Source organism: Lissotriton helveticus, chromosome 1_1 (genome assembly GCF_964261635.1).
Source record: "Lissotriton helveticus chromosome 1_1, aLisHel1.1, whole genome shotgun sequence".
NCBI lineage: Eukaryota > Metazoa > Chordata > Amphibia > Caudata > Salamandridae > Lissotriton > Lissotriton helveticus.
Genome location: NC_136057.1, coordinates 1,614,746,831 through 1,614,767,788, shown reverse-complemented (window position 1 = coordinate 1,614,767,788; position 20,958 = coordinate 1,614,746,831). Strand labels below are relative to the sequence as shown.

General features: G+C 43.5%; 1 protein-coding gene across 3 annotated transcripts in view; it reads right to left on the bottom strand.

Moving 5' to 3' along the window:
* Positions 1 to 924: 924 nt before the first annotated feature.
* LOC144829219 (uncharacterized) overlaps positions 925 to 20,958 on the bottom strand; it is a 464,862-nt gene continuing 444,828 nt past the window's right edge. For all 3 annotated transcript variants that reach the window (XR_013610609.1, XR_013610608.1, XM_078688147.1), the window contains one exon: positions 925 to 1,374. Coding sequence is in view for 1 of the 3 variants with exons in the window: in XM_078688147.1 (XP_078544273.1) it covers positions 1,195 to 1,374 (180 nt within the window). In the remaining 2 variants the exon portion in view is untranslated. The remainder of the gene's footprint in view (positions 1,375 to 20,958) is intronic.

The window sequence follows — 20,958 nt, the reverse complement described above, 5'->3', positions numbered from 1 at the left end:
TGGACCTGCAATTTGTTTATTCCAAGATGGCATATCTTGTAATGTCCTTCTTTGGTGTTTCCGTTGTAGCAATGAGGGCAAATAAATGCAATCATCCCAGAAAGTGGCAGCAGCATCCTAGAAGGAGGGTGAGGGGGCGGGATGACCAGGACGATGGGTGCATAAGCAATGGATTGGCATGGTGGGGTTTGTGCAGTGCATAAATACATATAAATAATGAAGAGTGAGATGCCGCGTGGCAGGAGTTGCCATGCAAGAGCTTGAGAATAGCAACATGGAGAACAGAGGCGGAAAGAGCACACAGAGGAGAGAAGTAAAAAACACATGCATAGACCCTAATGGACAAAGCATCGCCTGATGTAGAGCTGTGTATTGATAGAATTCAGCAAATCAAAAGGGTGGTAAGGAGGTATGCTTTAGGTGAGGACTGAACGCACAAAGAGGGCAAACCATGGAATAAGATGCAAGTAAATGAGTGACAAATAAATCAACCACTGGTAAACAATGGGCGTACATTAAGCCCACTGTAAGTTCTGGTATGGTCTACAAGATGTCATTCACAACTAAAAGCTGTCTGTACAGCAAGGCTTAAAAAGGGCAGTGGTGAAGCTCAGCAGAGTGACATTGGGTTTTCCTTATTAAAAAGCCCTGTCAAGCTTGGAACCAAATTAGATGGACGGATGAAGTAAGACTGAGGGGGTCATTTAGCGTTTGGTGGAGCAGATGAGCCCTAAACAACTGTTTACTCCCCGACCCTGCCAAACCGCCAGTTTTCCCGCATTATTTAGAGGTAAGTGAATGAAAGGCAGATATCGGGAGGTAGTGCCTCAGCTTCTCTGCCATCAGAATCCTTTGACCTCCTGGCCTGTCCATTATGGGGCTGCCTGATCACAGTGGGGTTGCCTTGCCTATTTAGGATAGCTGATTAATTTTAATAGTGAAATATCTTGTGATACGTGGGTATTCTAGAATAAGAATACATTTTAATACACAATACAGTTGAAAAACTGAACATTTTAAATTACATTTTAGAATGTTGGCAATTTGCTTAACGCCAGGATTGTGGAGTGAGAAATAGTGGTTAGCAGATATTCATTGTGGAATGTCTGCTGCACATCTTCAACAAATTCAAATAAAATATTTGCAGGGCTAGTGTTGGGTGACAGTGGTCATTTGGAATGTTTTTTCTTTTTACTATATTTTGTAGATTGTTCTTTCCCTTTTATTATTTTTAATTCCAGGAATACTGAAATTGTTGGCCAATACAAAAACACACCAACATGAAATAACAACGATCAGGTAATATTTTAATAATCCTCGATCCGGTTCTTCAAAATGAAAGGGCGTCTCAATAACAGGAATACATTTCTGGATCTGTGGAGGGAAAAAAGAAATTGAGATCAGTGGGGTATGACAAAATGATTAGCAAGTCCATGCCAAATAGAGTCAAAGGACCCTTGATATTTCTACAATCATTGCGTACCAGCCTAATGATTAACGTGCCCTTCATTCAACAAAGGAAGCAAATCAGTTCCAATGAAAGCAAACATTAATGGTAAAATTAAAACAAAAAAGTAATTTGTTGCTCTTTAATGTAATTGGTGGACTGACACACAAAGATGATTAAGAAACATGCACCTACTATTAAAATGTTTCTATAAACTCAGGCCCACGTTACAGGTTGTGTTAGTTCACTAGAGTAGTAACTTCGGGTAAAATAATGTAAATCGCAATATGAGGGTTTCAGGGTCTGAAATTGTCAGGGCCAAACTCTCCAGACCGAGTCATTCGGGCGAGGGGCGGTTCCTCTATTTGTGGCCCACCTTCGCCAGTATAAAAGTAATAAAGCAAACATTTTGTTTTCTGGCCACAGTGGTCAGCTTTTCAGTCGCTGGAAAGTTTCTTTAAGTTCCTTCCCGAATCTTTAGTGAGTGAGGTGGATAGGGGGGGGGGGGCTTCAAAACGCGCACATTAAATAACATGATCAAAGACAGATAGTCACTCACTCAAGTGCCCATGTACGGCTGGCCGCAGAAGGCAGCCGTTCAAACCTGACATGCACACTTGAGGCCTTTCTTTCCTGCTCAATTAGTGAGCCGGGATACTCGCAGCTGCAGCCCCCCAGTCTCCAAATGAATACTAACTTTGACTGCTCAAGCCAATCCTGGCACTGCTCTCATGCTGTGCACAGCAAGAGAGAAGTGTCGGGATTGACTTGAGAGATGTGTTAGTAGGCTTTTCTGAATTTCTGGGGCTCAGCGCGAGGTGGGAGGGTTCTTTTCAGGCTCACGGAATTTGTAACCAATCACTGTATGGCTTTATTATGAATATTATGAAGCCATGCAGTCATTGGCCCTTACACCTGTTGCCATGCTGGAGTCTCAATCTTCCTGCCATTTGCCTCCAGGACCAGTCCAGCAGTCCGCCTTTATCCTGACAAACATTCAGAGTGCAGACTTGACAGAGGAATCAGGGTAAATGGTGCAGTTGTGGTCTCAGAGGCAAGTCACGAGAGGTATTTATTACTCCTTCTGACCGTTACCCCTAAATGACTCTATTTTGCATGTCCCACCATGCCACGTTCAGGCCCGGACTCCTGGCTTCACCGCAAGTCAGCACTTCGAGTAAGACTTGAAGTCGCTTTAAAGCTGACAACAGTGTAAAAAACAAAAAAAGGTCAAAATAATTAAAAAATAAAATCAAGTTCAGTCGCTGATTGCGGGTTACATTTTTTCTTTGTTTTCTCATAGTAAGAATTTAATTGATACTTTTCACATCATAGTTATGTAATTTGTTGCAACCATGTGCACCAATTGATTGACTCACTGCTGGTTAAGTAAGCTCATGCCCTCCCATCTTTCTTGCTTTTAACATGCTTGGCAGGGTTGTGGTCAACCGTGTGCTGTTAAGCTGTTTGCCTTTTCCAAGTCCTTGTTGGGTGTGTTTGTAAGTTGTAGGCCAAGACTGGTGTAGGCTCTTGCTGCTCTTTCCCCTGATGGGGCTGATCAACTAATGTTCCCCTGTCAAAGGTTTGAGGCCCGATTTTACCCCTGGGACACCCGCTTTAAGCCACAGTGCAGACACAACAGAGGAAGCAAAGGAAGAGGTGTGCAGTCGGAGTCTCAGAGACGAGTCACGACTCGAGAGGTATTTATTCCTCCATCCTCCTTCTGACCATTACCTCACTCAACACCTCTGACTGACTCTGTCTTGCACGTCCTACCCTGACAGTTTCAGGCCCAGGTCCCTGGCCTCACCGCAAGGCAGCACTTAGTCGGACTCTTAGTCGCTGTGCAACCAGCAGCGGCAGCAGGGTAAAAAGAAATAACTGAGACACTTCAGGAATCGGCACCCTGTGCCCAGCCGCCACCACCATTGGTTTTTAATAGGGTGCACGAATGGGGGCATATAGAGTGGCGTATAGTGCATTTAGTAAATAGAAACACATACTTGATATTTCAAAGCAGCTTATCTGGGCCCTGTTGATAGGAGGCAGAAGGAATATGCTACTTACCAGTATGCATCTGTTCTTGGCATAGAGGGCTGCAGAGTGGTACATTTATGAATAGATCGCCATCTGGTGTTGGGCTCGGATGATTGCACTTTGTTTTTCTTCTGGAGAAGTCTTTGTCGTCATAGGTGACTCCTCCTCTCGGTGTTAGTGCGCATGGGCATCGGCTCCATCCTTAGATTGTTTTGCCATAGTAGGGTTAGATGGAGTAGTGTAGTGTAGTACATAAAGATATGCCCATGTAAATGTATCTAAATAAGATAATGTTGGGACAGACACAGGTTTCCGGGGAGGCAGGGAGGGCATGTACCACTCTGCAGCCCTCTATGCCAAGAACAGATGCATACTGGTAAGTAGCATATTCCGTTCGAGGCATATGGGCTGCAGATGGTACATTTATGAATAGATTGTACAGCAGTTACCTCCCTAGCGGTGGTCACCAGTGTCTGTCGCAACTGTCTGAAATAGAGTTTTTAATACAGCTTGGCCCACTCTGGCTTGTTGTGCAGCCTGTACATCAACACAGTAGTGCTTTGTGAATGTATGTGGTGTAGACCAAGTTGCTGCTCTACATATGTCATCTAGGGGAATGTTCCCTAAGAATGCCATAGATGCTCCTAGTTTTCTTGTGGAATGAGCTCTAGGAGGAACAGTTAATGTTCTCTTTGCTTTAATGTAACATATTTGTATGCATCTTACAATCCATCTTGCGATGCCTGCTTTAGAGATAGGATTGCCCTTATGTGTTGGGGAAAATGCTACAAATAGTTGTTTAGTTTTCCTGAAGCCTTGTGTTCTTTCTATGTAGTATGAAATGGCTCTTTTAACATCTAGTGTATGTAGAGCCCTTTCTGCCACCGTCTGTGGCTTTGGAAAGAAGACTGGTAATTCCACTGGCTGATTGATGTGGAATGCTGAAATTACTTTAGGCAAGAACTTTGGGTTTGTTCTAAGAACCACTTTATTCTGGTGTATCTGTAGGAATGGTTCTTGTATTGTTAATGCCTGTAACTCGCTTACTCTTCTGAGTGAGGTAATGGCTATAAGGAATGCCACCTTCCATGTAAGGAATTGTATTTCGCACCTATGCATAGGTTCGAAGGGTGGCCCCATTAGTCTGGTGAGTACTACGTTGAGGTTCCAGACTGGGGCAGGTGGTAATCTTGGTGGAATGACTCTTTTAAGACCTTCCATGAATGCTTTTATCGCTGGTACTCTGAACAGTGATATGCGCTGCCTGTTTTGTAGGTATGCTGCTATAGCTGCTAGATGTACTCTGATAGATGTGTACGCTAGATTACATTGCTGTAAGTGTAACAAGTAGCAAATAATCTCCCTTGTTGATACGTCTAGAGGGTTGATATTGTTATTAGTGCAGTGTATAGTAAACCTCTTCCACTTAGCTGCATAGCATGCTCTGGTGGTTGGACGTCTCGCTTGTTTAATTATTTCCATGCAATTTGGGGGGAGATCTAAGTACCCAAATTCTAGGATTTCAGGAGCCAGATCGCTAAGTTCAATTGAGTTGGATCTGGGTGCATTATCTCTCCATGGTTCTGTGTAAGGTGCATGGGTAGAATTCGTAGCTTTTGATGTGGCACTTGTGAGAGTTGCAGGAGCGTGGTGAACCACGGCTGTCTTGCCCACGTGGGTGCTACTAGTATCATGGTCATTGAATGTTGTTGCAGTTTCCTGACCACTAATGGGATTAGTGGGAGAGGGGGAAAAGCGTATGCAAATTTGTTGGACCAATTTATCCATAACGCATTGCCCTGCGACAGGTGATGTGGGTACCTGGACGCGAAGCTTTGGCATTTTGCGTTCTGATGAGTGGCAAATAGGTCTATCTCTGGTTGTCCCCATCTTTGGAAGAATGGCTGCAGTATTTGTTGGTGCAGTTCCCATTCGTGTATTTGTTCCGACTGTCTGCTTAAGATGTCTGCTATCTGGTTTTGAACTCCTGGTAGGTGTTCGGCTAACAGATAGATGTTTTGAGGAATGGCCCATCTCCAAATCTCCTGTGCCAGTCTGGATAATTGGAGAGAGTGCGTCCCCCCCTGTTTTTGAATATAATACATTGCTGTCATGTTGTCTGTTCTGATCAGGACTGCTTTGTGGATAACATGTATCTGAAAGGCTTTCAATGCTAGAAACACTGCCAGTAGTTCTAGATAGTTGATGTGCAGTGTTTTTTCCTGCACACTCCACCTTCCTTGTACTGTGTATTTGTCCATATGTGCTCCCCATCCGGTGAGCGATGCGTCTGCTGTTATTGTCACCTGTGGAATTGGCTCTAGGAACGACCGCCCCTTGGTAATGTTTGTTCTGTTCCACCACTTCAGAGAGCGGTGTGTGCGGTCGTCTACCAACACCAGATCCGTAATCTGTCCTTGAGCCTGATTCCACTGTGTCGCTAAGCATTCTTGTAGCGGACGCATTTGTAGTTTTGCATATGGTATTAGCAGTATGCAGGATGACATCATGCCTAGTAGCTGCATGAACACTCTTGGTGTTAGTGAGTGTTGTGGCTGAAATCTCTGAATGATTGTAAGCATTGCTTGGACTCTTATTGGGTTGGGGTACACTTTGGCTTTTTCTGTGTCTATGGTAGCCCCCAGATATTGTTGAACTTTGTTTGGTTGTAGGTGTGACTTTGTGTAGTTCACCGTGAACCCTAGCTGGTGTAGTAGCTGAATTGTCTTTTGTGTGTGTTGCAGACACTCCTCTTGCGACCTGGCTTTTATTAGCCAGTCGTCCAAGTATGGGAAGACATGAATTTGTTGTCTTCTTAGGTGAGCTGCTACCACTGCCAGGCATTTTGTGAACACTCTTGGTGCCGTCGTGACACCAAATGGGAGGACTTTGAACTGATAATGTTGTCCTTCTACCACAAACCTGAGGTATTTCCTGTGGGCTTTGTGAATAGGGATATGAAAGTAAGCGTCTTTTAGATCCAGTGTAGAAAGAAAGTCCCCTTTCTTCAGTAAAGGAAGTACTTGTTGGAGCGTGACCATGTGGAAATGTTCCGAATTTATGTATGCGTTGAGAGGTCTTAGGTCCAGTATTGGCCTTAGAGACCCGTCCTTTTTGGGGATTAGGAAGTATAGTGAGTATACTCCTGTTCCCTGTTGGTGCTGTGGAACCTTCTCTATGGCATGCTTTTCTAGCAGTGATATTACTTCCTGTTTTAACAGTGTCAGGTGATCTTGTTTCATTGGACGCTGTTTGGGGGGGATGTTTGGTGGGGTAGCTGTGAGTTCTAGGCAATAACCATGTTGGATAATTTGTCTTACCCACTTGTCTGATGTGATGTTTTCCCAGACAGGTAGGAACTGTGATAGGCGTCCCCCTACCGGTGTTATATGGTCTGGGGGAAGCTCTATGAAGTCACTGTTTTGGGGTTGGAGAGTTGCGGTTGTTGTTGTTTCCGCGACCTCTACCCTTGTTGTTGTTACCCCTGTATCCACCTCTAGAATTACCTCTGGGTGATGTAGGTGTAAAAGAGGTTGGCTGTTGGTTTGTACCTGTACTTTTGGATCCTCCTCTATAGGTGGATCTACGAAAGGAACCTCTTTGTGTCGGCTGCTGCAATGCTCCCATTGATTTAGCCGTTTCTGTATCCTTTTTCATTTTTTCTAGGGCCTCATCTGTCCCTGTGCCAAAAAGTGTTTTCCCATCAAAAGGTTGATTAAGTAACGAGGTTTGTACCTCTTGTTTGAATCCTGACACTCTGAGCCATGCATGTCTCCTTAGCATGATGCTTGTATTTGTCGACCTTGCCGCAGTTTCTGCCGCGTCTAGGGCGCACTTTATTGAAGTGTTAGTAATTAACTTCCCTTCTTGTATAAGTTGATCAGCTCTCTTTTGATGTTCTTTAGGGAGATGTTTGATGAGTGTTTCTAACTCATCATAATGCGCTCTGTCATACCTTGCAAGTAGTGCTTGCGTATTAGCTATGCGCCAACTGTTTGCCGCTTGAGATGCTACTCTCTTGCCAGAGGCATCTATTAGTTTAGACTCCTTGTCAGGAGGTGGCGCTTCTCCCGTAGATAAAGAGTTTGCTCTCTTGCGAGCGTTTGTGACCACTAGTGAGTCTAGAGGAATTTGTCCCTTAATGTATATTGGGTCTTTTGGAGCTGCCCTATATTTTTTATCAATTCTTGGGTTCAATACCCTAGCCCTCACTGGGTCTTTGAATATCTCTGATGTATGACTGAGAAGGCCTTTTAGCATTGGTAGTGTTCCTGATGTTCTTTGTGCAGTAGGTAGTGTCTCTAATAAGAAGTCCTGTACTAGAGGTTCTGTATGTAGGTCTACCTTATGAAATGTTGCTGCTCTAGTAATGAGTTGTGCAAACCCAGTATTGTCATCAGGAGGTGAAGGTTTTGAGGGATATGACTCAAGGTCGGTATCATTACCTGATCCCACATTATACTCCTCCCATGGGTCTGCCTCCTCTGGGATTGTGTCCTCATCATCCCCAGGGTGTCCCCCCTCCCCTGTGTCACTTTCTCCATCTGTTGTAGGTGTAGATGGACGTGTGGGAGGAATATCTGGCCTATTGTGAGGAATAGGCGGAGATGGTGTGTGAGGTTTGGGAGAAGGGGGAGGAGTTGTATTCGTCCCCATTGTTCTCTTCTTTGGATGAGCCTTGTCGTCCAAATGTTCATGTTTCCTCTTTTTAGGTAGCTCTGTGACTACCTTGCCAGTCTTTGGGTCAATAAACAAAGTCTTTTGTTTAGGATCCGTTCCGTGTTCCTGTGTCGGTACCGCAGTTTTCGGTTCCGAAAGGTGTCTTTTCTTTGAAATGTCCATTTGTATTTTCGGTGCCGAAGTTTTGTTCGGATCCGACTTCTTCGGTATCGAAGATGTCCCCGGTGTCGAGGGTGTTTTCGGCGCCGAAGCGTGCTTCGGTGTCGACATGGACTGTTTCGACTTCGAGCTTTCCTTGACTTGGTGCTTCGGTGTCGATGTGGTTGGTTTATCGGAACCGGAACCACTATGATGGGGGACCGAGTGTTTCGGTTTCTGTTTCGTTGCCGGGCTCGAAGGCGGGGCGTTGGAAACTTTTTTCGGTTGTCTGACCGGGCTCGAGGGCGGGGTCGACACCGTGCGGGGTCTGTTTTTCGGTAAAGGGACGTCGTCACTCACGGTTTGTTGGACGTCGAATTCCTCGACGTCGGACTCGTCCGCTTCTGACCCCGCCTCGTCGGCCTCTTCTTCCTCCTCTTCTGGTTGCTGGTCCTCGAACAGCTCCGGGATTGCTTGTGACTGCATTCTCGATACCTCGTGTCTTCGGGCTCGACGGTTTCTAATCGTCGACTTTGACGAGAACGCTGCACAGGCCTCACAGTCCCTGGATTCGTGTTCAGGGGACAAGCAGAGGTTGCACACTTCGTGTAGGTCCTTGTGTGGGAACTTAGCACCACACGTTGGACATTTTTTGAATGGAGTCCTTTCCATGGACCCCGGGCTGGACTACGTCGAGTTTCTCGTAGTCGTCGTCCTTCGAATCGCGTCGGTATGGAGTGAAGTCGCGTTCGATAACGATACCGTCGATTTGGAAAGGAATACGCGCCGGTTATAACCTTCTTTGTTGAAGTCGGTCCGGAGCGCTTCGATCCTCATCCGAACCCGATGGCCTAAAAAAACAATCTAAGGATGGAGCCGATGCCCATGCGCACTAACACCGAGAGGAGGAGTCACCTATGACGACAAAGACTTCTCCAGAAGAAAAACAAAGTGCAATCATCCGAGCCCAACACCAGATGGCGATCTATTCATAAATGTACCATCTGCAGCCCATATGCCTCGAACATTAAATTCCATTATTCAAAATAATTCCAGAATGCTCTGGCACTCGTCTCTCACTCCTTCGAGGCTCCTGTCACACCTCTGAATCTTTATATTTTTTCAACCTCTTAGAAATTATAGAGCCGCCTCTTCCCCCACGTGGCCCTCTCTCTGAGCCTAAAATTTCTCATGCCTCCCACATTGGCTTGAAAGAATGAGTCCATGTCACCTGCAGAAGGGTTTGTTTGCAGTGACATGGGTGACTTTATCTTGTTGCATGATATACTAAACACCCCCCAAAAATGGAGAGAGTAAAGTAGAAATTAACTGGATTTTATTGGTTGGTTGATTGTTTTAGTTCACTTGTAGCACACTTTACCAAACATATGACCTGATTGCTGTTCCCCTGTCCATACACAATGAAATATTTATTAAGAACAAAGATATTGCAAGTTGACAAGTTGTTTCAAATATTTGCAAAAGAGCTCTAGATGCTGTAACCCCGCCATGTTCTGAAATCTCAACCAGGCATTTACCCCCAGATTCTGCTGTTTTACTATATAGGTCAATATTAATTGGCACACCCTTAATACATTTTTACATAATCAAAATTTGAATTGCCACAATTACTTTTTTTGTGCTGAACCCAAGATTAGAAGTAGTTCTCCAGGTTTCAGAGTTATTACAACTAGTCTCTTTATTGATGTCATAACTACCCTTTCACAATTGCCTTATTAACCTTCTTGCTTTTTCAAATTTGCTTTAAAATGCACAATTTGCCCACTCCTTTTTCAAAAATGTCCCCGAATCCTCCTTATGACCGTCAGGCTCGCATGCTACGTACACTCATCCCGAACTTTTACATCTCACCACTTTCAAATGTCACCAGCTGCCACTGCCAGTGACACCTGGCATCTCAGAGAGGCTGCAGCATGCAACATTCCATAGTCCTGCCTGATTTGGTCCAAGGGGAGCAGTTAATACACCCCCGGACAGGCACAAGGGTGCCCGTCACACCTGCCCTATTTCACAACCCCATCAGCAGTCCCGCAGACATTTTCCACCTACTAAGAGCAAGTGGGAAATGTCAGCATTTTTCTCACTGGAAAAGTACCCACTAAATCCAGGTGTGAGCAGTTCTTCCATAATTCGGGGGTGGGACTCGTAATGGCTGGATTTTGCAGTGGAGATATTGCCCATAAACTTCATTCCGGCCCTCTAGTACCTCACCTGCAAACTCTGGCCATATCGCAATGAAATTGGAAAATCTCTCAAACGAAGTTTCTAAAAAATGACAGTAAATAGTTTATTCTTAAAAACAGTGTATCTGTAACCTTAGATAAAACATGATAGAACTGAAAGGCCTATTACAGAAGGGTGTAGGGTTTCTCACAAAAGAAACTCTCAAACATTTATGATAGATAGTGAATTTAAAGTAAATGAAGTCATTAATTTTACTCAACGCTATAAAAGATTCCTCTACACTGCCGCATTACAATTACAGCTAATTTCAACAACTTGCAAAAAAACATAAACTGGCATTATCAGTAGAGCCTGAACAAGCAAATTCCATTGTCTACCAATCAACATATATTACTGGTGTACGTGGTGCCCCCACCAAGCAAATTGTGCTGGTTTCCATGATGTCGCAATAAGATGATAGTTCATGTTTCCATGATGCTTATTAGAACATATTGCCAATGTCCAAGGTTCCTTAACAAGTTGTTATTGCAGTGGCGGCTGGTACTTAAAGGCGGTGGGGAGGAGGGATTTAAATAAAAATAAAATACGCTCTAACCTGTCTGCCACCCGCCATCACCGCTGTCTCCTCTCGGTCCTCTTCCCCGCTTCCAAGGCAGGAAGCAGAATGCACCCGGCTCCCAGCCTCCCGATTGCCAATCACAACGTTGCAATGCAGCGTAGTGATTGGTCTGAGCGCCGTGGTTTGGTGCTCAGCAGAGATTGGCAGACTGGGGATGTTCTCCATGCAGCCTGTAATGCAGCCTGCATGGAAAACATGCAAAGTGCGCATGAATGTTTGGCCGGTCACAGAGGGCCGGCCATCACGTTTATTAGCACTTTAGGGAGGGCAAGCCACTCCTCCCCTCCCCTGCTCTGTCAGCAGAGAAGCCCCTCCCAGTCTCGCCCGCAGAACTGCTGCAACAAGGAAAAAAATAAAATGATAATAACTTATAGTTATTATTTTGTGTTTCCTTTACTTAAACTGCTTAAAAGCAGTAGGGTGACGACACTTCGCCTTAGCGGAGGAGCCACCACTGTGATATTATCCGACCTTCACAGTATCACAATAAGTCTGCGGCCTCAGACACAGAGCACCAGTTGGCCAGCACTCTCACTTCAACAAATGATCACTTTAAATAAAGGGCTAACATTGTGGCGTTAATAAAGTGGCATTGTTACATTTTATTATGCGTTTCCACATTGGAATATATACATCGATATGGACGTTTTTAAAAACCCATACCAGCTTTTCAGCTTCATTGATTTCATACCAATGCTATTGCTAACGTGTAAAGGCTGTGTCACTTCACTCGACCTTAGGTGAAGACATCTCAAAGATGTTTAATAGCCAGAGACTTTTTTGTCCAGCATGTTAGCAATGAATGGCAGACATCTTGGGATATGTCCTCACAGGTCTGCAGGTGTTGGGCCTCCTGCAAAACAGCCGTTTGAAAGTACTTTGGGATTACGCCCGATTTAGAGCAATGCAGTGACAAGGCCTTCCCTCTCGCATCCCGAGTTACTAATGCCCCCTAGTATCAGTAACCTTTGGGGCATGGGTAGGTGGTGAATACCACAACCATTACCAAACCACTCGCAGTGAGCCTCCTTGGACTGAACAATCAAAACTACAGGGGTAAAGCTCCCTCCTCCAACTGTGGTCACAAAATTACTGCATTACACCTGGATTTACCCTGGTTCTCTCAATACAGGCTAAAATGGGGCCAGATTCAACTAAAATAAATCATGTTATTTTTTTAAACAAAATGTTGATTCCCTACACTTCACCAGTCTGTGGTTCCTCACTTGCATTTGGCTAGATTAAAGGATGCTCTGTGCCATTTACCCACAATTAAGAGGTATATCTACGAAGTAATCACTTAGTAAGAGAGTGTACAAGGACATCCAGCGTAGAAAGTGATTACAACACATATTCATTATATCACCCCAAAGCCAAATTCAGGTATATATGCTCTTTATAAGTAATCTGGACACAGGCGTACCACAGAGGAGTCATGCTTTTACACTGAAGCAGACAAGATATAGGGTGCCCTGTGCTATCAACTTAAGTGCACAAGCGGAATTTCTGCACCTAGAACAGGAGCACAACGCTAAATACATTTACACTGCATAGCACCAAATCCCTGCTTGTCTATGCAATGTGGGTTTAATGAGGGATTAGCTGTCCTAACAACATTAAGATTCCACATAAACCTATTATCTACTAAAATGGCATGACCTGACTTGGCATAGAATCTTAGAACCAAATGAAACCAGGCATAAACAATAGCTAAGTGGAATATAGTGTGATTTCCAGAAAGTTAGACATTTTAAGCAGGTTACACATGGACGGTTGCCTATGGGTACATATTTGAATAGACGGTTGTATGTCTCGAGTGCAGCTTTCACGTGAGACCCCTCGCACTTTTATTTGTTAAGTGAATGGCACCTACTCTAGTACAAAAATGCAATTTTTTATTATAGTGAAGGTGACTAATGGCAACATTGGCGCTGAATCCTTGTAAAACGATTCTGCACAATTATTTTCGTTATAGAATTTCACATAGCGCTGACCAATTTTTTGTAAATCAGGGCAATTGTTTGCTTGGGTTACCTGTTCTTTGGTACCACTGTAACCCACGAGAACAATTATGATAACCTTTGCTAGCTCCCAGTCAAGTCCCCCATTCTGTATGTAAACTGTTTTTTGTTGTCTTCCTTTTGCCTTTGTTAATTGTATTATTATGTAATCTGAGACTGATTCACATTTTATCCCCCTACCAGAATTTTAGGATCGGCCAATGCAAAACTTCTAGCAGCCCCAGGATCAGGTTAAGACTAGAGGAGAGAGGGAGGTATCAGTGCTTCCTGCTAAGGCCAGGAATCAGATTCCCCTTACTTTGAAACAAAAAGAAAATGAAAGCTTTTTTGAAAGTATCTTAAGACCTGACTTTTCTCCGGGTTCATGGTACTGAAGTGTGGATTTTAGGGGCGGTTGTCAAGCTTTATAAGTATTAAACAGCATAACATATTGAATTGTCCAGTCTTGAATGCCTTCCTGTACATATTTGGGTTTATTTTTATTATGGACTGGTGTTCTGTAGTTCATTGTGAATTGCACAATGTTAAACATGTAATAAATTAATTAACAAAAGTGTGTATAACTGCACTACAAAACATACTTTTTAAAATAGTATTTCTACGTCCCCCCTTGTCTTGCAGGTCAGGTAATAGAACACACAGTACAACATTTAGGGCCTCATTGCGATGTTGGTCTTTAAGCCTCTGACCGCTCATCGGAGGTTTACAGACCCTCACCATAGGTTTACAGTCCGACCGCCGAATTTCAGTGTCGGTGGTCGGAATATAAACTGGCTGGTCGATCTGACTGTGTACCAATGGGCTCAAGGAGCCCATCGTCCAGTCGGACACCTACCATAATCCCTTAATGACAGCGTTTCTGCTGTCTGGATTATGATGTTGGTTTCCGACAGCCTTGCCATGTCGGCCTTTCCAATATTGAAAGGCTGTCAGAAAGCGACTTTGTGGGCCCCAAGCAAGCCCCCATCCCTCTGCGGCTATGGTTGTGGGCACCTATAGTGCCCCCCTGAAAATCCCTGCAAACCCTTAGGTGCCTGCCACACTGGGCGCTGATTTCCACAAACTCCCATTTCTCAATAGAACATTGTGCTGCGAGCGGTTTACGCCCGCCGCATAAGCTCCCATTGAGAAATGGGAGTTTGCGACTGCACCATGTGCCTTCCCACTGTAATAGGCTGGGCGGTTCCGCCAACCTATGGTCGTTGGTTCTCACACAGAAACGGTGTCGGTCAGAGGCAACTACGACCAACATTGTAATATGGCCTTAAGTGTACGTCTATGAATGAAATGGCTGCAAGACATGGGGTGGCGTGCGCGAACCATGTAGGAGGTTTGGGTGGCCAAAGGGAGGTGTGTCTGAATACAAATATGTGCTTGTGTAAAACCCACTATGAAACATGCTACCATTTTTTTGTCCTTTTTCATGTGTTTTCAACATTTTGCAAATCGCTTCACATTATTGGTGTTAGTGGTTCACAGCATACCAGGGGACAGAAACACTACTTCTTTCAGAAATTGTTTTTGTGATTAAAAAACAAAAACACATTAAGATGATGGCAGATCCATAGTTGGCTAGTTTTGCTAGGCCATGGTGGTCTGGACTTTCTCGTGAGTTTGCTTAAACGCAGCTGAAAGCAAACAGCGGGGTTTGAATGGAGATGTGTGTCTGTCTGTCCACAGCTTTTTGTGCCTTCAGTTTGAGTTGTGAACTCTGAAGGATCCCACCCCTTCATTAAACGCTGGTTTCCTTCTCTTTCTTTGCTTTGCCTCCAGGCCTCTCTGCTCCCTCCGCCTTGGCAGGCCTTGGAGGTGTTTTCCTTCCTGCCACCTATACACATTCCCATGGGCGTGAGCAGGCGCTGTGCTGACAGACCTGTGCGGCCGGAGATGCGCTGATAGCAATGGGGTCACCGTAGAACTCACAAGCTTCCATGAACCGATAACCCGCAAACCTATGGAGAAGTGCGAGGATACGGGAACACTTGCGGCAATGTGCAGTAGTGGTCTGTGTGTGGTGGGTATTTTATTCTTGAAAATCAATGTGTTTTTATTCGCGTGTTCATCATGGGAATGTTTTCTTTCCCTTCCCAATGCTTCATGTATCCCCTGGTTACATGTAGTGGTCACCGGCACTCTTTGTTGTCCCCCTTTGCCCCCAGCATTTGTTTTCCATCATCAAATTGTGGTCCAGAGCAAGACATAGGTGAGAAGGGAAGTGTGCAGCGGTGGCAGAAAGAGGCAGGAGTTGTAATCAATACTAAAGCAGCCTCGGTATTTGGAAAAGCCTGCAGCTCTGGCGTTTGGCTCCTCGGAGGTTTTCGGTCTCAATGCACGTAATTATGTACTTTTTTACTTACAAATTAAGAATTGCCTTTAGTCCTATGCGCAGGACACTTCAATCATTGGCGTTCCTCGAAATCAGAGTGTAGCAGTGCTCCCTAAAAATCTAAAAATAAAAAAGGTATACCGCAAGAGGTGACTTTTTCAGGACAGGCCAAGGGGCCTTTTTTAATAAGGAGTCCCAAATTTGAAAACTAGATTGCCCATTTGTTAAGTTTGTGCTTTATTTTTATTTTATTTTATATCATTATACTTGCCACATTCATTCAGACGCCATACAACATCCATTGTTGCCATCTGATATACCTTGCTTTTCAATACTTATATAATAAAATAGTAGTACTCCATGTAGTTTAAATCATGTTATCTTGAATATGATTCAATAACACAGTTTTGTTAACATTGAGGCTGAAGCAGTAGTGGCTGGTGTTTTCGAAGAGTGGGGGGTGGGGGGGAGGGGTCGGAGGACAACAGATGACAAATGACGAAATATATATTTTTTCTTTTTAAAAGAACTTACCTGCAGGCGTCTGTATCGTGCTCTTCTGTAGGCACAGTCTCCCAGACTCCACTGCAGCCAATCCTAATGCTGCTCTCATACTGCTGGAAGCAGAGTCAGGATTGGCCTGAGCGCTCTGAATTTCCACCCACAGTGAGACTGGGAGCCTATGCCTGCTGTCTCCAACCCAGCAATGCAGCTCGATTGGCGGTTTGGTTGTCCCGAGACAGTCAGACAAACCGTCATGCGCACTGATCACAGGGCACTTACCACTCCTCCTGCAGCCTGCCAACCCCATGGCCCCGCCCCCAAAGACTCGGTAAGAAAGGAAAAATAAAACGATAATAAAATGTGTTTATTATTATAGTTTTATTTTTCCTTTCCTACCATTTTGAGGCAGCTGGCAATGGGGGCAAGGCTCCTCCGCAATCGAGGAGGAGCCGCCGCAGGGCAGAAGGCAGAATGGTTTGCGTTTTTTATCAGTCAAATTCATAATTTAGAAAATGATGTAATTCCTGAGAAATATGCAAAAGAATTCATACGTTGGCACCATTTCTGTGAAACAACACCTCTTCTCTGCTATTTCTTTTCTCGCTCCTTAAAAATCACAATAATGTTTACTAGTAAAATTGTTTGCTAAAGGAAGCATATTTTTTGCAAAATGAGTAAAATTTCCCCTTCAAATAAAAGTAGATGTTTGTTCTTCTTATCTCCTAATAATTACAAAAGAATGCTCAAGATATTTAGTTTTACATCTAGACAAGCACACTGGGGGGTAAAAAAATCAGTAATGGCCCCCTCTGCCACGGGAACTAAAAGAGATATGAGAAAGTAAACTGTAACCAGTATTACACCAGTTCACACAAAAGATACTGTGTTGTATTTGCTTCGGTTTGTGGTAGCTGTAAACATTTGGTATTGATTTCAGACCTAAAGTAACACTTTAAGGGCCATGTTACCAACGATTAGCGATATTTATCGCTAACGATGCTTAGCAACGAATTTTTTAACGCTAAGCATCGCCGGAAATTATCGCAGCGATAACTTGCTATTAGCAAGGTTTATCTCAGAAGTGATAAAAATCCTCGCGCTAACTGCCAAATGAGAGATTATTGCTGGAAAACCAACGATAATCTCTCGAAGTTTGGCGTTAGCTTGATGATAGGGGCTCACAAACTTAGCCATGATATCCACCTTCCATAGGATATCATGGCTAAGTCAGGAAAATACCAGGTGTAAAAAAAGCAGTGCTAACCGCGGTTAGCGCTGCTTTTTTATCACTAACAGGGTTAGCGAAATCCTTGATAATAGGAGTAATTTCTCCTATTATTTTTCTCTGGAACGCCCCCTTTGCATCTTATTAGAGATGCAAGGGGAAGAGTAGAGAAAAAGGGTGCTAACATGCGAATTTGCGTGTTAGCACCCTGTTGCTGATAGGGAGATAATTTTATCTCTGCTTTCTTGGCTTTTAAAGCCAAAAAGCAGAGATAAATCCCTTGATAATATGCCCCTAAGTCTCTACGTTGAAACGTTTGTTTTGCCCTGCATGTGTGCTGTGTGACGAACAGTTGAAAAAAACGCCCTGAAGGCATTATTTTTATTGAGGCAATAATGCCATTAATTCACATTAATATTAATAGCACTTACAATGGGGAAGTATTGTGTGACTGCTAATTATGTGGCGATGGGAAAACAATGTAGTTTTCAATTCAAGGCTGCATGGCACCCGAAGGTCCTCATCACGAGTGAGCTTATAATACAGAGTTGGGCATAAACACAGTATTCCTAGCCATGCAGAAATACTCCATTGTATTTTTGTGGAAAAATTATTCAGGAGAAAAAGTTTTAGAATTGCAGAATAGAATTTGGAAATTGGTTTGGTAGCAGCAATCTTTTAATGTTATTCCCCGTTTTAAATGGAGCCTATATGGGTTAACTTGCAGTCCACTGTAATCTCCCTTTATAGTGTGTAGCATTACTGTGCCACTTTTACCATGAGACGAGAAATACAGACCAAAGGGTATCTGCCTAAAATTCCTTGCAAGGCTTGACATTTTCAAAATAATAACAGAAAACGCTTCAAAACACTCAAAATTGGTTAGCATGCAACCATCTCAAACTCAACACTCAAAAAACGGAATTCCACCTAATCGCCCCTCTTAATCAGATACACTCAAGAAATGATTGGTTGAAGCATTTAACAGCTTTCAATTGCACACCACAAATCGTTTAATCAGCCAAATCACTAGGTATAACCCTGGATAAAAATCTTAATATGCAGGAACACATCAGTGCCACCACCAAAGGTGTAAACTTACAACTGAGTATACTATATAAACTAAAACCTACCCTCCCTGAAACAGACTACAAACTGGCAGTGCAAGCACTAGTAATCCCCAGATTCAATTATCGAAACGCTACTCATTGGTCTACCTAGGGCCACAACAGCCCCCTTAAGGGCTTCACTCAACTCGGCGGCAAGGCTCATCACGGGGTCAAAACAGTACACTCATATCTCCCGGACTTTAAATCCCTCAACTGGCTCCCCTACGAACCAAGAATACAACTAGAAATTGCATGCATGACACATAAAGCTCTACATTTCAACACCCAAACCTATCTCGCCAGGAAACTTGAGCTATCAGGAGGCGCTAGATCCACCAGAAGTGCTTCCACCCCCCTACTTAAGCCACAACGTTTCAACAAGAAACAAACCTATAACAGATCATTCTCGGGCCTTGCTCCCAGAATTTGGAATGCTCTCCCCTGATATAAGACTGACTCCCTCCAGTATCTCCTTCAAGAAAAAAGTCTAACTCATACTAATGAACAGATTCCTGGTTTAGATCCTCAACTCTCTCCTCCGTTTTGTCAGTTGTTATCTGCTACACTGTACGTACCTTTACCAGGTTTAAATGTTTTATTGATCATTATTTTCCTCATCGTGTAAATCGCTCTGATACCCGCATGGGTCTAGTTCGCGCTATATAAAACTTTTCAAATAACATTTTAAAAAATAAAATGGAATATAATCAGAAATAATAGGATGAAGAAGAAAGGTAAGAAGGATTAAAAAAATTAGCAAATGGAGTCCGTGATTTAAAATCTATCTTCTCCCTGCAATTTGTTTTTATTTAATTCAGGCTATTTTATTTTATTCTAGCTTTGCCGAAATGTAACTTAGCTTTTTTAGCTAGGTATCTGGAAGCCTCTTTCTATAAACTTGATATTGAACAGTGTGAAATAAGGACATGTTTTACTCCTGCCTTGAATGCTGCTCTCTGTTCCTTCACTTATCAATTAAGTCATATCCTAAGTGTGACACCACTACAACTTGTGTCATAATAATGTGGCATCAGGATGATGCAATCAAACAGTGATGGTGGCTGGAAATACATTATTTCATTATGTAACATTAATTCTGCTCCGTGAACCAAGATGTAGCCTATGGAGGAAAAGCGCTGATGTATCTGCAATTTGTATGGTGATCCCAGTACTTTCAAGGAACTGTAGTCTCCTTTCAAGCAAAACCTTGGCATTGGGTGCCTATATAAAACCCCCTTTTTCACTACCTTTCCCACCTGACTCTCTTCTACAACCCTTTCTTTCTTTCCAGATCCTTTCTCTATACTGTATGATTAAGCCTATATCCTTAACGGTAAACATCCTTTACAACGACTACTTACCAACACAGACCAATACCCCACTTTTTTACTCCGCAAAAACTTTTACAACGCAGGGCTTTACACCGCAAACCATTACAATGCATTCCCCATTACAACGCATTCCACGGAGTTAGAATAGTAAATTGCGTTGTAATGGATACGGCGTTGTAATAGTACAGATTGTAAAGCCCTGCGATGTAAAAGATTTTGCACAGTAAAAAATGTGGGGTAATGGCACACGTTGTAAACGTGTGCAGAGTAAAGAGACATATTCATCCTTAACTTATTTGTGATGCCCTCCCCTGTGGTTTGTAGCTAATTCCACGATTTCACATACATACATTCCCAAATACTCGGAGAAAGCAGAGAGGAGGCAGAGATCAAGCATATATCAGGGAGCTGATTTAAAGTTTAGGGGTACGTTACCCTCCCCAGAGTGCAAGTCCCTTCTTTGAGTTGGCTAGCTTAGAGTATGTCTGGTTGGATTCTTTTGACTGAGAAATTTGCTGCTGGGGAATATGAGTGCAGGGTTGGTCAGTGGTAAATTGACAACATCAGGGATAAGGAGCCTGATTCTGCTGCGTGCAAACAAGATCGCTTTCATTGACCCCGCTGACAGCCTTCCTGTCTTGTGTTGAACTGTATAGATGCAATTAAACTGGTTGGTGTTCAGGTAGTTTACTGACTTCATTAAGACCGGAGTTGACTTGGAAGCCAAGTACAATGTGGTGCAGAATCTTAGGGATGGCTGGATGGGTGTGTTTGAAAGTCCGGTAAACATCTGGGGCTGAATTAGTAATATTTTGAGTTGGTTTTGCATCACAAAAGTCGCACAAACCAATGCAAAGATTTATTTGGGATTTACTTTACAGCACAAATCGCTATTTGTGGTGGGAAGAACCCTAAAGTAATGCAATTAGTGGTAGAACTGCTCTGCATTGCTCTGCATCAAGTGAGCGTACCATGGGTGATACACGGCGTACCTATGTGCTCACCCATGGTTTTTGACACTGATCCCTAGCTTCTAACATTTATAGATAGGGCTTTGCACCAAAACTAATGCCTGTTTGAGGCAAAAGGAGAAATGTTTTATTTCTCTAACCTTTCGGACTTTTTATTTTTGCTGGAGTGTACAGTACACATCCAAAGTGGGAACAGTTTGAAAGTTTATCTAGGTATAGCATTTTGTACTGGAAGGATACCCTTCCAGCAAGAAACCAATGCTACAGATTGTGCGACACTTTTGCATTGTGTTGGTAAGGCGTGTGCATTACGCTAGGCAGCCTGATTGTACAGCAAAGCTAGGA